This window comes from Marasmius oreades, chromosome 6 (genome assembly GCF_018924745.1).
Source record: "Marasmius oreades isolate 03SP1 chromosome 6, whole genome shotgun sequence".
In the NCBI taxonomy this organism is placed as follows: Eukaryota; Fungi; Basidiomycota; class Agaricomycetes; order Agaricales; family Marasmiaceae; genus Marasmius; species Marasmius oreades.
Window position 1 is genome coordinate 3,465,726 of NC_057328.1, and position 14,348 is coordinate 3,480,073.

At 45.2% G+C, this 14,348-nt stretch overlaps 5 protein-coding genes across 7 annotated transcripts; 2 read left to right on the forward strand and 3 right to left on the reverse strand.

Annotated features, from left to right (window-relative positions):
• Positions 1–904: 904 nt before the first annotated feature.
• On the forward strand, positions 905–1,528 carry E1B28_010581 (uncharacterized protein; the record flags this gene model as incomplete). Its single annotated transcript, XM_043155551.1, has 1 exon — positions 905–1,528. The coding sequence occupies one exon, from the start codon at positions 905–907 to the stop codon at positions 1,526–1,528; it is 624 nt and encodes a 207-aa protein (XP_043008022.1).
• Positions 1,529–4,573: 3,045 nt separating this feature from the next.
• Positions 4,574–5,147, reverse strand: E1B28_010582 (uncharacterized protein; the record flags this gene model as incomplete). Its single annotated transcript, XM_043155552.1, has 2 exons — positions 4,574–4,912; positions 4,974–5,147. 2 exons carry the CDS (start codon positions 5,145–5,147, stop codon positions 4,574–4,576), a joined length of 513 nt encoding a protein of 170 aa, XP_043008023.1.
• A 544-nt stretch (positions 5,148–5,691) lies between these two features.
• On the forward strand, positions 5,692–6,052 carry E1B28_010583 (uncharacterized protein; the record flags this gene model as incomplete). Its single annotated transcript, XM_043155553.1, has 2 exons — positions 5,692–5,910; positions 5,963–6,052. The coding sequence occupies 2 exons, from the start codon at positions 5,692–5,694 to the stop codon at positions 6,050–6,052; spliced, it is 309 nt and encodes a 102-aa protein (XP_043008024.1).
• Positions 6,053–8,008: 1,956 nt separating this feature from the next.
• E1B28_010584 (uncharacterized protein) lies at positions 8,009–10,503 on the reverse strand. 2 transcript variants are annotated; one of them, XM_043155555.1, is made up of 12 exons: positions 10,191–10,503; positions 9,892–10,137; positions 9,804–9,841; positions 9,689–9,756; positions 9,549–9,625; positions 9,441–9,497; positions 9,028–9,391; positions 8,823–8,981; positions 8,510–8,765; positions 8,415–8,451; positions 8,298–8,363; positions 8,009–8,227 (listed from the first exon to the last, which is right to left on the reverse strand). In XM_043155555.1, the coding sequence occupies exons 1-10, from the start codon at positions 10,362–10,364 to the stop codon at positions 8,421–8,423; spliced, it is 1,470 nt and encodes a 489-aa protein (XP_043008026.1). In that variant the 5' UTR covers positions 10,365–10,503; the 3' UTR covers positions 8,009–8,227; positions 8,298–8,363; positions 8,415–8,420. The 2 variants fall into 2 exon arrangements, with proteins under 2 accessions (XP_043008026.1, XP_043008025.1); XM_043155554.1 differs by having other exon boundaries at positions 8,415–8,765.
• Positions 10,504–12,847: 2,344 nt separating this feature from the next.
• E1B28_010585 (uncharacterized protein) lies at positions 12,848–13,923 on the reverse strand. Of its 2 annotated transcripts, none has more exons than XM_043155557.1 (3): positions 13,757–13,923; positions 13,500–13,699; positions 12,848–13,405 (listed from the first exon to the last, which is right to left on the reverse strand). In XM_043155557.1, exons 2-3 carry the CDS (start codon positions 13,660–13,662, stop codon positions 13,080–13,082), a joined length of 489 nt encoding a protein of 162 aa, XP_043008028.1. In that variant the 5' UTR covers positions 13,663–13,699; positions 13,757–13,923; the 3' UTR covers positions 12,848–13,079. The 2 variants fall into 2 exon arrangements, with proteins under 2 accessions (XP_043008028.1, XP_043008027.1); XM_043155556.1 differs by having other exon boundaries at positions 12,848–13,278; positions 13,353–13,405; positions 13,500–13,923.
• Between the last annotated feature and the right edge of the window lie 425 nt (positions 13,924–14,348).

Sequence of the window (14,348 nt, forward strand, 5' to 3'; positions counted from 1 at the left end):
CAAGGAGCAACATAGGATGTAAGCGATAGGCAAAACCGGCTACCCAGTGAAGGTGATTAATCACATATCATACTCTACATCCATCCTACAGCTAGGAATGAATGTAGAATGCCCCCACACACCTCTATCCTACAGCTAGGAATAGAGGGGACGAGGGCTTATTGATGATGGTGGTGGGAGGAGACAAGGGTGACTTGATGTGACTGAGTAACCTGAAAGTCACTGTATGTTACTAGGTCACATAAGAGTTACTTATCTCCAGTGTTGCTCGGACACATTGTCCAGGGACAAAATGTGTGTCCCATGGACAGCATGTCCGACAAATCAGTGGCGGACACATTTGTTGTCCGTGTAGTGGACACAGGAAAGACAGTGGGCCGGTTGCAGTCCGCCTACCCGAGCGTCGTGGATACACGTTCGTAGATAACGATGAGCGTCATAGATACATGTGTGTAGATAACGATATTGATTATCGATGTATTTCAAGTTGGTGCGCCGCCTCTCATTTTATTATGTCGTCTCATCCTGTACTTCCTGTACTCACATAACCATGGCTTCAGATCGAAGCGAATGGGTACAGCGGCAATTCTTCCACCATCCAGACCGTGACAGCCGGGACGTAAACGTACGACAACGAAGCAATTATAGTGACAACATTGCAAGCTACAAAGCACGACGGTATTGTCAATACTGCTGGGAGAAAGACAGGCAAGAGTATATGCAGCACCAATCACAGCTAGCAGATACACATCAGCAGCCGCTGTCAGAGTCACAATGGGAAGCCCGACGTGCGTGTTCATTTATATTTTGACCTAACACTGCCTATTCTTACCATCGGCGATCGCTCACATGGCCTCTAGTATGGCAGGACAAGCAACGGTGTACGCGTGGCGAGATCGGGACTATGATCAATCACCTTGCCACTTGTCTCAATGCACCCGATGAAGTCAGTAAAGAAGCACACCGAATCAAGAAATCCAGAGGTACCCCTACCCGAAAGCGTACCGTCACTGTCACCCAATCCTCGTCAAGGCATCTTGCTATCCCTCCACCCATATTTCCAGCATCGGACTTGGCCTCGACATCCATGTTACCACCACCGTCCCCCTCCCTTCCATTTTCTCATCCGTCGAATCCATCAACTCCGATTCCATCCATACCTTCTTCACCAAGCTCAACCCATGCTAGTCTCGCACCAAGTGATTCGATATCTGTGGCAGGCTCTGCAAGGTCACGGAACAGCCATCACCGTCAACTGTCACGGTCAGCCAGTGCTCCCACATTTACATCGGGTGGCGACATCACGCTGATTCAGCCATGGGACGACAATCGTAAAGAACGTTATAAATATCTTCTTGGTGCCATCACTTCCACAGCCGGTGTACCTCTACGATGGATCGACAATTATTTCGTCAAAGTATTCTTTAGGGAATTTATCCCGATGGCCCCGCATGTTAGTCGCCATAGCCTTGGTCATAGTATTTTACTGAAGGTCAAGGAACAACTTCGAGCAAAGGTACATCAGTGAATTTTCGTATCAATATTATCCTCATTGTTATATAGGTTCGCTTCCAAGTCCAAGGACACAATGCAACTCTCCAAAACAATGGCTGGACCGGTATCAATCATCACCATCTGTCAGCATACATGATTGCATCTGCGGGGAAGGTATTTGCTAAAGGAATATTGAATCAGAGGGACTTTGACAGAAAAGTGTACATATAGAGACAAATGTACTTAGAAAATTCCGGACATTGCAAGTGATAGCTGCACTGTGTAGCCATCAAAGAAGGGTAGAAAGGGTAAAAAGACGGTCGCGTGGCGTCTGATCTTGGTGACGCCGGCATGTGTCCTGGTGCCCATGACCGTGGGTGTGGGAAGGTCAAAACTACAAAATGTGTCCGCCACTCGCCTGTCCGCTACACGTGGTGACGGCTACTGTCCAACAGTGTCCTGAGCAACACTGCTTATCTCACTTCCACCACCGTCACCCTCCCTACATCTGCCGTTAGGAGGGTTCTCAAAGGTGTATCTTCCTCAGTCTGTAGAGGAAGGTAACTTAGGTATCCGGCTACTGCTTTGAAAACTGGGCTCTTGAAATAACAACCACTGGTATTTGAGATGCCTGTTATCTGTGAAGAATGTGGCGGTGAATTCTCATCTTCTGGGCTACACCACCACTTCAATCAAACAACGAATAACGAATGCATCAACTATGCCAATACACTTGATGGAATCTCACCTCCACCTCCTTTTCCCAACGACATCGAACCTCTGGATGACCTGAATACACATTACTCTTTCAACAATTTCCACTCTTTCGACTTCAACAATGATCCAGCTCCTTTTGAAGGCGACTTTTTCAGAAACGACTACACTATGCATGATCTGGGTTAAGCAGGGGATATCTTGACCGATGACGATGCTCACGATGAAGACAATACTGATTGGGTCGACCATACTCACGATTACAACAATAGAAGCAGTGGCACTGACGATGAAGATGAAGATGAAGAGATAGAAGATGGTTTGGAGGATTTTGATAACGATGAAGTGAATGCAATGCATGAACATGATTGGGAACCAGTTCGAGAGGGAGACTCAGAGAGTGATGAAGAGCATGAAGAGGATGGGGACATTGAGGAACCCTATGGCCCACACTTCGATGCGACGCCAATCCCTGAAACAACACAATGCTTCAAGATTGAAGATCAACTACGACAGCTACCATTCGTGGTACAATTTCCAGGCCCAGCTGGAAGCCCATTGCACGATGGAAGCGAGGACGCCGACAGTCGCTACAGACGCGAACTGAATGGCGGTTCATCATTCTAGCACCCGTTCAGCTTTCAAATTGACTGGGAGGTCAGGAGGTGGGCAAAGCTACATGGCCCCGGTTCCAACACATTCAATGAATTCTTGAAAATCCCAGGGGTGCGATGATTTCTGTAGCCCTAATGCTGTGATGTTGACATTATGTGTATGTGTAGGTTGTAGATGCTCTTGGTCTATCCTTCAAGACTACCCAAGAACTAAATAAAATTATTGATTGTCAACTATCTGGCTGCCCAGCCTTTAAACTTGAAGAGGTGGTGGTTGCCGACGAGGCTTTTGAATTCTATTACTGTGATATCTTAGAATGTGTACAAGTGCTGTGGAGAGACCCAGACCTTAGCTCATATCTGATCGTGTGCCCTGAACGACACTATACAGATAGCACATGCAAGACAAGACTTTACCACAGTATGCATACTGGGCGATGGTGGTGGGCTACTCAGGTTGGTGTTTGAATATTTGTATAGGTATTACATATTACTTAATTTTTGTTGTATTTAGAAGGAGATTGAGAAATCCCATCCTGGTGCTACAGTCATCCTGTTAATTATATCGTCCGACAAAACACAGCTTACCATGTTCGGTAATAAGACTGCCTATCCTATATGTATGAGCATTGGAAATATTCCAAAGGAAATTTGCCAAAAACTTCTCATGGTGCATATGTTCTCCTTGCCTATCTCCCCACCTCCAAACTCAGCCATATCAGTAACAAGTCAGCTCGTTGTCATGCTATGGCTAACCTTTTTCATTCATGTATGCAACATATCATGTCCCCTTTGAAAGAAGCAGGGCTCAATGGTATGGAAGTCACTGATGGGAAGGGAATTTGTCATCGCGGACACCCTATTCTAGCAGTCTATGTTGCAGATTATCCAGAGCAAACCCTGACAACCATTGCCAAAAGTAACTGCTGCCCTGCACTCTGCCCAACAGAACCCGAACAGCTGGGCAATGATGGCATGGATGGGCCTTTTCTAGATCTTGAAGAGGCTCTCAAGGTCCTCAAATCCATTGCACATGGCCTAACTGAGTTTCATCATCAATGTAAAGCACATGGCATGAAGCCTATCGCTGAACCCTTCTGGAAAGACCTCCCCTATACCAATATCTTTCAATCTATTACACCAGATATCCTTCACCAGCCGTATCAAGGTCTCATCGAGCATTTGGTTGCATGGCTGATAAGTATTGTTGGTGCAGCAGAGATTGATGCACGATGTCAGCAATTCCCACCCAACCACAATATACACATTTTCATGCAAGGGATCTCTAAGCTCTCTCAGGTCACTGGAACAGAGTACCAGATGATTGGTTGTCTGATTTTGGGGCTTATCATTGATGTTCAACTTCACGGAGCCTCATCATCCACTCAACTTTGTGGGGCAGTTCGGGGCATGTTGGATTTTGTCTACCTTGCCCAATACCCCCTTCATACTACAGACACCCTTCAACTTCTCAAACAGTCCCTCACTTGTTTCCACAATAATAAAGAGATCTTTGTGGAGCTGGGAGCATGTACCAGCTTCAGGATTCCCAAGCTCCATGGATGCCAGCACCATGATGTTCATATCCAGAATTTTGGTACTGCCGACAATTACAACACTGAATACACAGAATGACTACACATTGACCTCGCAAAAAATGCTTACCGTGCAACCAACCATCGCGATGAGCCAGACTCGACTTGCGCCGAATAAGGAATCTGCCGAAAGTAATTGATAGAGAGAGTCAGAGCTCACCGTCGAGACAGAGCAACTCCATAATATTGCTCTAATACCTGGCTCAATGTGTCAATCTCAAGCGTCTCTATCAACTTCAACCGAGCCTTAGGCCTTACTGTCCATATCTTCTTGAGATCTTCCTTGTTCTCGGGTTCAAGTGAAATGACGGTAAACTGCCGGTCAAACTGAACAATTTCTGCACCCTGAACCCTCCTCTGGATCTTCACAGCACTTCCCTGCCTGCCTCGAAATGGGTTCGTAGACTTCAATTTGTCCAATACATGCAGCCTATCTAGGGAGACTTCTTGCCGCAGGTTTATATCGCACATTTCTATCCATCTGAGCCGTTGACCCTGACACTGGTAAAGCATTTAAGCCACGATGAGAACGATATATGGTCGGACGTTCACGCACCAAAGTAAGCCATTGGTCGTCGTCCATCCAACAACTGAACGACCCCAATTTGGATTCCGTGCTTGTGGAACGATTGCCATAGTTGTTGATACTAACTGTGTTTGCATGTGTAAAGGTGGTGTTGCCAGAGAAATGCGCATTGGATGCGCCCTCGAAAAAGTGACTCGAAGACATAGTTGCACGGCTTCAAGTGATGGTGAGAGGAAAGGGCCACAGCAGCCAAGTTGTTCCTGGACCATGTGCTTAATGAGCATGCTGTCCACCACTATGAAAACTTGAATATCACCCAAGGAGTTTGAGCAGTAACACCTCTTGGTGTGAGGTGACTGATAACCACACTCAGGCTTTTGGTGTGGTGCCATAAATGCACAGACAGAAGTGGTACAGAAGACACAGCTTACAATGCTTCCGATGCAAGATAGAGGAAACGGGAGGCCGGTCATTACAGATCAGTCAAATGTATCCGCCATGAGAGAGAGATGGAACTCCGATAATGACATCCATACATGATACAATCCATTTTTGACCACGTAGGTATGGACTTGATAGAGTTGTTTCTGGCACGAGTTGAGCAAAAACATAATCATAATGTGTCCAAGCCAGTGGCCACTGCCAGCAGGAACCAAGCTAAGTAGAAGTCGTAAAGTTGTTGACACGCGACGGTTGACAGCGGAGGAGCATGGTAATAAAGTACCGGTTGGCTGCGCTCAAACTCTCTATGAACATCCACAACGACCTCACCTTTCTCAAGGATCTAGCTCAACAACATCAACGCTCAAGGTCTGGAGATAAAATTCTCTTGAGGATCGCACCCTTCTATGTTCAAGCACCGAAATTTATACGCGTATGGAACTGGCCAGAACTCGCCGTCTGTGGATGGCAGCTGGATAAGGACGATTCTTCAACTGACTGTCATCAGTATGAGGACAAAGGGGGAGTATGAATTCGATTGTTTGGCTGGGATAGTCTGGTCTCTGAATATCTGGTAGTTGAGGCAGAGTGGGTTGGATTTGGATTTGGAAGCAGGCTCAGCCGTGGTGCATCTGGAAAATCCAGATTTATTAATTAGTATGAATTAGTATGAATTAGTACTAATTAGTATGAATTTGCTAAGTTATCAAATTAATTCGTACTAATTAGTATGAATTCATACTAATTAGTAGGCATTAGTAGGTAAATAAATTGTACATACTTCTGTATAGTGTACTATTTTATTACTATACTATATACTACATAGTGTACTGTTTTATTAGTATACTATACTATGATATTTTGAAGTTGAACCTAACTAATTTTACTTACTTACATTTATTAGTATTAGAACTACACTTGTCCGAAATTTTTGACCCCCCTAGGCAAAAAAATGCTAAAAAAGCGAAAAATAATAGTTTGGCCTAGTAGTACCATCAGAATGGACTTCAAGTACTGTTTTAGACCAGTGTTCTGCTTCCTTTGTAAATGTCTTCAGTGATAGAAACTCTTACTACACTGTCTTCTAATATAAATCTAATTTACCCCTGCAATTCTGTGTAATAACTTATGCAAACCTTTTGCCCCAATTGCCCCAATTAGTGATTAGTATATAAAGTGTGGTTTTCTCTACCATTTTGGGTGATTACTTATGGAAAAACTCATATAACTTTTTGCCCAATTAGTGCCAATTAGTGTCAATTAGTGATTAGTATCAATTAATAGAAATTAGTTTTGGATTAGTACAGATTATTACTAATTATTACTAATTACTACTAATATATAAAGTATGATTTTCTGGGTGATTACTTATGGAAAAACTCATATAACTTTTTGCCCAATTAGTGCCAATTAGTGCCAATTAGTGTCAATTAGTGATTAGTACGAATTAATAGAAATTAGTTTTGGATTAGTACAGATTATTACTAATTAGTAAAGTAGGTTTTCTCTGATGTGGACTTGTACGTTATCGTTTGCATTGTCCATACCTCAAATGTCACCCACCTCTTCTTCTTTTTCTCTTTCGTAGATTGATGGCGGACTTGCGGCCGAGTTGTCAGTGTCGGTCAGCACATATGACAAGTGCACCACCCAATTTTCGTACCGAACATGGGATCCCTTATTCTGATCTTAGCCTTGGGCCGTTGGAGAAGAAGGATAATCGGACGGATAATTGGGACTGGTGATCTTGCAGACGGCCAAAAACAATCCTCGAGGAATCATCGACATCGCTGATTAGGCTCCACAACATGTGTTTGGCCGAAGACTCTGGCGTATGGAGTTATTTCACGGTAACTTGCGCCTCTTTTAAATATATTCTCTTTCACGTGCTGACGCTCACGAAGACTGTTTTTCCCCCCAGTGCATGAAAATGGTTATCCGTGTTGGGTACCGACTCTATGTGATGTCTGTTCAGACAATATGCTCAAGGACATCTTCATCTTCCCATTCCTCAAGTCACGAGTGAGTTCTACACTGTTTCTCCCTCTCCACTTCGCACTAACTACATGTCCCCCTCTCCGGTCCAGGAATCTGCATCGAATAACCCGGAAGGAGTCGCGGTCGATATTCATTGGCATGGTATCGCACTCAAAAGTCGTTTTGAAAGTTGAGACGTCTCGGAAGTCGTCGTTTTACAATTTCGAAAGACAAATGATGGTTGATGGTAAGTTCCTCGATCCCTCGCCATCCGACTTATTGCTTACCTACATACCAGAACTTTAAACTTCTTGAAAAGCGCAGTCCCAGGTCTTAGATCTCAGTCGTCATCAGTGGTCTCAACTACTTGAGAACCCCCCCGGCTACCTGCGGCGGACAGATCACGGAAGGGAAGAAATCCTCGGGTAGGACGAGTGCGGGTACGGTGATCATGACTTGGCCGTACCCGAATATCTAGCCAACGAGGTGTTGTAGACTGTAGCACCGTTTCTGGCTTAGTACGATGAAGTATGGTTCATACTTCTTCCCGGCGCAGACAATTCACGTTGTTCCTCGTTCCTCGTTGTATTCCATAGACAAAAGCCGCGACGGCGTAAGGCCCGTTTCACTGATAGTTTCGTAGCGAAAGGGTTACATATACATCTTGACAGTTTAACCAAATAGCTAATGTACTCGGATCAACAACTAGATTAAACGGATACGAGGTCTGATCTAGCCTGTTGTGTAGTACTATCGATCTGCAATTTCAACGATGGACGCTTGCCCGACGTGACCAGCTTCAATATCGATCCATAAATTCAGTTCGTGGGCATCTTGTTTACCCTTCCCAACATTTCCGGATGAGCCTGTAGTGGTAAAGAAAACCTTGAGTGGTACCCGAGAAAAATACACATAGAATTTGAATTTGTTTCTGACCTTCAATCGGCTTGTACACATCTTCACAACCCTCAGTGTTTGGATTTGGCTGGATATGTGGGTCACCTGAGGATAGATCTTGTGAGCAATTGACTATTGAAAATGTGAGTCCCCTACCTTGGACTAGAATGGGGTACCCATGATCGTTGGTAAACTGACCCAAGTCAGACTTGTTAAGATACTCCAGAAGTGCCTCATGCGCCTGCTCATACCATGTTGATCCGAAATATGGGTTCACCTCTAGATCTGGGATTCCATACTTCTCCCAGTCCTCTTTGGGAATCTCCATCCTTCCACTACGGTCAAAGGACCAGAAAAATAATCGGGTTGATGGCCAGCGAATGCAGGGCATATTGTCGATCCATTCGGGGGAAAGAGGTGGAACATGTAGGTATTTTGGTGGATCAGAACTTGACGGATCAGACGTGAAGGTCCCTAAGAGTACAAAGCTAATTTCATCAACGAAGACTATAAATATTGATGTGCGTTAGTAGTGAAGACTATATAGCTATGCCAATTTCATACCCAAGTCTTCGGGATTACCGGGATGATGAGTAGATGTCTGTGCGAGGAAGGCAGTCGGGAGTCGCTGCCGATCCTCTGGGGGCAGTCGTAATGAGAACTGAATAGCCACTTTCCATTCATTGTTATTCTTCGCGAACGCGAGATCAACCAGCGAAGGGACTGTAACATGATTAGAATTAGTAAATGACTCTGAAAACAAGATCACCTGAATTCGAATACTTGGCAACGACGTTGGGAATACCAATACGAACTTCACAGGACCACACAGGAGATGTGATGTTAGGAAAGTATCCCAGGATTCCGGGTTTTCTGAGATCAACAACCGTGCCAAATGTTAAGAGGTCATGGTGGCGGACAGAAGTATAATATCTAAACAATGAAAGCAGCCGGAAAAAGTCTGGAACAGCGCGGATGGAATCGAGCGGTGGATTGCAACCGTGTGGAAGTGGGGGCAGTCGTGTAAAGAAGTGCGTATCTTCGTCTTTGTCGGAGAGTGCCGAGGTTATAACGTCATACTGGAATGACCCAGTCCTCAGATTGAACGTCCAGTCGCGGAACTTGAGCGAAAGCTAGATGGAGCTATTTTTAGACCGCAAGGAGGTTACAGAGAGAGCTTACTGGATTTGACAATTTTTGTAGAGCTCCATCAATTAGCACATCGTCACTGGAATTGACCTAAACACGAGATGAGCTAAGATAGACAATCATCAAGGTGATCATCCGTACGTATCTGTAGCACAGATAACTCCATACAATCGGTGTCCTCTCGTATCGCCTTGCGATAGTATTTCCACTGACAACCTCTAGACACAAATCAACGCTTACAGATGTAAAGAAGGTAGTAGTAGAACGTGAGCAAAACGTACCATCATGGTATATCAGTGTTGGCATCATTGACCGACCCACTCCAAAGAGTTGTGTGAGCCATACTCGACTTGGATCAAATAAGGAACGTAGCTAAATATAAAGGTCAGAACTCACCGTTGAGAGAGAGCAGTTGCATAAAGTGGTTGTAACAGCTGGCCCAAATATATCAACTTCAGCGTCATCGTCAACCATCGACTCTTACCCTTTGTATCCTCTCGACGTCTCTCTCGTCCTCGGGTTCAAGTGAAACGACCGTAAATCGTCGGTCTCCATATTCAATAATTTCTGCGCTTTGGACCCTTTTCCGGATTTTTACAACATTTTTCACTCTGTTTCGGAATGGGTTCGTGGACTTCAATTTGACCGACACACAATGTGTCTCCGACGATATTTCACACAGGATGAGTATATCGCACATGTCTATCCGTCTCAGTCTTTGTCCGCCGTGCTGGCACTGCATGTAAGCACAACAATAATGATCTATGACTAGAGCCCACGCACCAAGGTAAGCCATTGGTCGTCCTCCCTCCGACAGCTCGACAATCCAGGCTCAGATTCCGCGCGTGCCGCTGGATAGTTGTAGTACTTGTTAATGATCGTATTTGCGTTTGCAAACGACTGGCCACCATAAAATTGCATATGGTGTGCGCCCTCGAAGAACCGTCCTGAAGACATTATCGCCCAAGGTTGTGGGAGAGGGAAAGATTGAGGAAATGATGTGTCCTGTGCATATTCATCCTCAGTCACGCATGCAATCTGTCAAGCTTCATGGGAATTTGACGCAAAGCGGTTGTCCTGGATCTCAAGGAGCGATGTTTGTGTGTAAGTAGCGGCAGTCCTTTATCCCGTAACTGTCACATGACCTGTTGTGACAATTTCTAAATATGGTGATTTTCGGTTGGGAGGCAGAAACTTCACCAGCCTGCATAGATTAGAACCATCAAAGTCTCGAAAAAATGCGCTAAAATAAGAAATTCACCGAAAATCCGGGAGAGTCTGTCTGTGTGGAGTTGTTTTTCGTCGCCATATGACCAGCGAATAAGGGCCACAGCCGGACGCCCGGTTCACACCAGGATAACAGTATTTGAAAAATCTCAACGACCACTATCTATCTATCTGCTCCCTGAAGATAAATAGATAGATAGATTACACGGCGTGGTCCCAGAAATCGGAACTGCCGGAACTACCAAGTGCCGGTAGACTTTTAGGCGATCAGTAGCCTTGTACTACAAGGCTGTCCTACTAGTATCTTTTACCTTGTTAAACAACTTGTTTGCTGCCAGGAGTGAATCTTTCCTCCAAAGGCCATTCAGTTCGTGCTACTCAGCTCAATTCCGTGAATACGAACAACATCGACGTAGAGAGCTAACAAAGGAGTCACCGGGACAAACCACCTCAGGCAGGAGTTTGACAGCTACGTAACGGCCTGATAGACCCCCAAAAAAGCCGTGAGAAACCGGGTCCAGAAGGCCTGCTACGCCGAGGGCGTTTCCCAGGCACTGCGTACTACGGCTCTCTTCCTCCTACTACTTTTCCGCATCGCCGCTCCCTCGATACCTTCTTCCCCTCTTCCCCTCACATCCTCGCCGCTGATATAGGACATAGTACGCGACTTTCACCTTCAACGTCGTCTTGGTACCGCAAGAAATGAATAATCACTCGGAATTCGAGGTTGCGCAGCTCGCCGGTTGGTGCACATACGGTGTACCTTTCACACTTTTCGTTATTTGACCTCAATTTGACCTTGCTCTCTATATTTTTAGGAATATTTTCGGACGCCTTGGAGCTACATTCTGCTCAGAACGATCCAGTGTTGACAACTTGTTGAATACACTGCTCTACCCCATTTGTTCCTTCACACAGCTCCCTCGATTTCTACTTCCCTCAGTCCTTTGCATTTACCATCACTTTTACGGGCCAAAGATCTAAGATACGCCTCCTACAGTGTCTTGTCACTGTGGAAACCGCCAGATCCTGGAATCTGAGGTTCTACCTGGTACTACAGCCAGCGGGTAATTATTCCTTATGGCTGGCTGACAGGTTCTCTATCATCATATTCTTTATAGAGACTGAATGATACAGCACAGTTGTGTTTTAGATTGATTTTCGGGTGGTATTCCAGGTGTGCACGCCGAAATTCTCTCCTTGTTCCACATATTTACACTTTTCAATAGCCTAAGTTCTCATTTGCAACCCCGGCGAGTAGCTACAAAAGGTCAACAAGTGACGTTTACAAGACATTCGAGGTTGCCGTTGCGGCTGCATTCATGGTGTACTGCATGTCTACCCCCCCTATAGGAATGGCCCAATGGTAACTGCAGACTCGATGTTATTGTATCTGACAATATTCATTTTGTTCAATATCATATCAGTATTATAGTAAACAGTCCTCAGTGAGATAATAGATTTGAAGCAACAACATTGTTATTGAACAATCGGAAGCATTCTAAACCATATTGAAGTCGGTGCGAGACATCAGCCCGAAAATTTGGGGAAAACATAACATATGTCATTTTATCCGTACACCATGGAGCTAGCTAACACTACTCTACATATCTATTTACGGGTAAAGTTCGTTACACACGTCTCAATTAATTTGCCAATTCTTTGAAGGAAAAATGAATTCTCGCCTGGTCGCCCCCAATCCACCCTCAAGTGCATCAGCTCGGAGTCAATTGATATATGTAGTTGGCTACCATATGCCAACCATCGCCATTGGCCTCCAAAGTGAATTATAGGTGTTGATGAATGTCCTAAGGTATATAATCATAATTTGTGGAAAACCAATGAGCACAGCTATTGGGACGAACCCATCCGTGGTTTACCATCATACTTGACAGCAAAGATGGCTCAAAAAGTGATCACCGTTTTCTTACTTTTTCGTTCACCATCTTGCGGGTATCCGTTCATCCCCAAAATTTGATAGTCTGATCCTACTGTAATTTCAATGATTTCTACCATAGGACTAAGTGAGTACATGAGTAGTACTCTCACGGGAACAAAATTTATGTTTCGGCGGTCTCCTAAAACTGCCGGTTATTGAATAGCCGGTATATCCGGCCATGTTCGACAACCTCAAATTTGAAGTCCACGAACGTTTTGAATATAGACTCACTCCCTAAGTGATTTAGATTACATTTAGAAGTACGGGCAAGGAATGATTGGGGACAATTGAGATAACATAGATATTCTACGCTACAACAGGAGTAACGAGTAACGATCCATGATAACCGTCGCCCATTGCCCGTTGCCCGTTGCCCAACCAACCTGCAAGCCCAACCAATGGGGCCGGGAAACGACTATTCTCCCGCTATGCTGCCAATGGGTTGTAGCTTAAAACTAGACCCTAAATACATGGAGTGCCCGTTCCCGTTACTTCTTCCCCTACAATCATAGACTGTCGCGCTTGAATTCAGTACCATGCGAAGTGAAACATGTTTGAAGGACATTCCTGCAAGGTTTCTGAAGACATGCCAGAAAACGAACACGACGGGGTACCAGACAATTTTTGAGGAGTAGTGGGGGACATTGTACCGTAAAGTACCTCTCCCTTGAGACAATACTAAGGTGACCAATGCGAGGTTTAGCCCTTGTAGACAAGTTCAATTGAATGGAAGAGTGCACAGGATAAAAAGGAAAATCAAGGAATTCTGGCAAGCGCACCTGGTCCTGCACTACTCTCGATTTTAACCAAAACCACAACCCCGTTAGATTCGCTTTGCATATCGTTTAGCGTTCAATATGTCGAGTATTTTAATATGAAAGAGAAAGTGGTCAATTCATGAAAGGGATAAGAGGTGGTGTTCGTACCTGCAAGGATGCACCTGAAACCTATAACTCCGGTAACAACGGCGGTTTTGCGGTTGACATGGTACGCAGACGTTGCCGTGGAGTCGAGTTTTACCCAAATATCACTGGTTGAAGATGGTGCGAGGGATAGCGCAGCCCGAGGAAATAAGCGTGCGTCGGTCATGCAAGTGGTAGGAGGAGTAGAGCCCGTAGTCCTCCTTCTGTTATTGTGCGCACTTATTTCCTTTGAATTTCGTCTGAACTGCAGGAGATCATACCAAACCGTGTCGAACGTTTGGCGCTGGTGGAGAATCCGTGGATAAAAGAAGAACAATGCGACTCGAGGAGAGAGGAGAAATATTTGGAAACGTGTCGCTACATCGCAGGGACGTAGAGCGGGAGTAGGTGGTTAACTAGGGAGGATCTACGGCGTAGCAGGCCTTCTGGACCCGGTTTCTCACGGCTTTTTTGGGGGTCTATCAGGCCGTTACGTTAGCTGTCAAACTCCTGCCTGAGGTGGGACAAACTTGGACCAAATCACCTGCCCTTAAGCTTCAACCACATCGGTTCAGACAGTTTTGGCATCTGTTCCCTCAAAAACTGCCAGCTTTCCAACTCTTTTCCCCTCCTTCAATATCCATCCACATACGACTAACTATCACGTCCGAAGAGCTCAGCGGTGCCTCTGCTCCGATGGTTTTGACCTGGTTCGAATAGGCTGAATCCGCTAGCGATTGATGTTCCAGAGGAATGGGATTGCGTAAAGGCAACTTGGGAGTTACCCAGTATCTGTGAGTAGAGTCGTCGATATCTGAGCCCGTACGCTGAGCTGACTTTAACGATGGTAGGATGATTGCCTACCGGCCAATC

Excerpts from the sequence above, each read along its gene's own strand:
- E1B28_010584 (XM_043155554.1), bottom strand. The coding sequence starts at position 10,364 with ATGTCTTCAGGACGGTTCTTCGAGGGCGCACACCATATGCAATTTTAT. Across the intron at positions 9,842-9,891 it reads ACGTCGAGAGGATACAAAGG|CTGTTACAACCACTTTATGC; the intron begins GTAAGAGTCGAT and ends TATTTGGGCCAG. Across the intron at positions 8,364-8,414 it reads GTACCCCATTCTAGTCCAAG|GTGACCCACATATCCAGCCA; the intron begins GTAGGGGACTCA and ends ATCTATCCTCAG.
- E1B28_010585 (XM_043155557.1), bottom strand. The coding sequence starts at position 13,662 with ATGACCGACGCACGCTTATTTCCTCGGGCTGCGCTATCCCTCGCACCA. Across the intron at positions 13,406-13,499 it reads TTTCAGGTGCATCCTTGCAG|CGAATCTAACGGGGTTGTGG; the intron begins GTACGAACACCA and ends CGATATGCAAAG.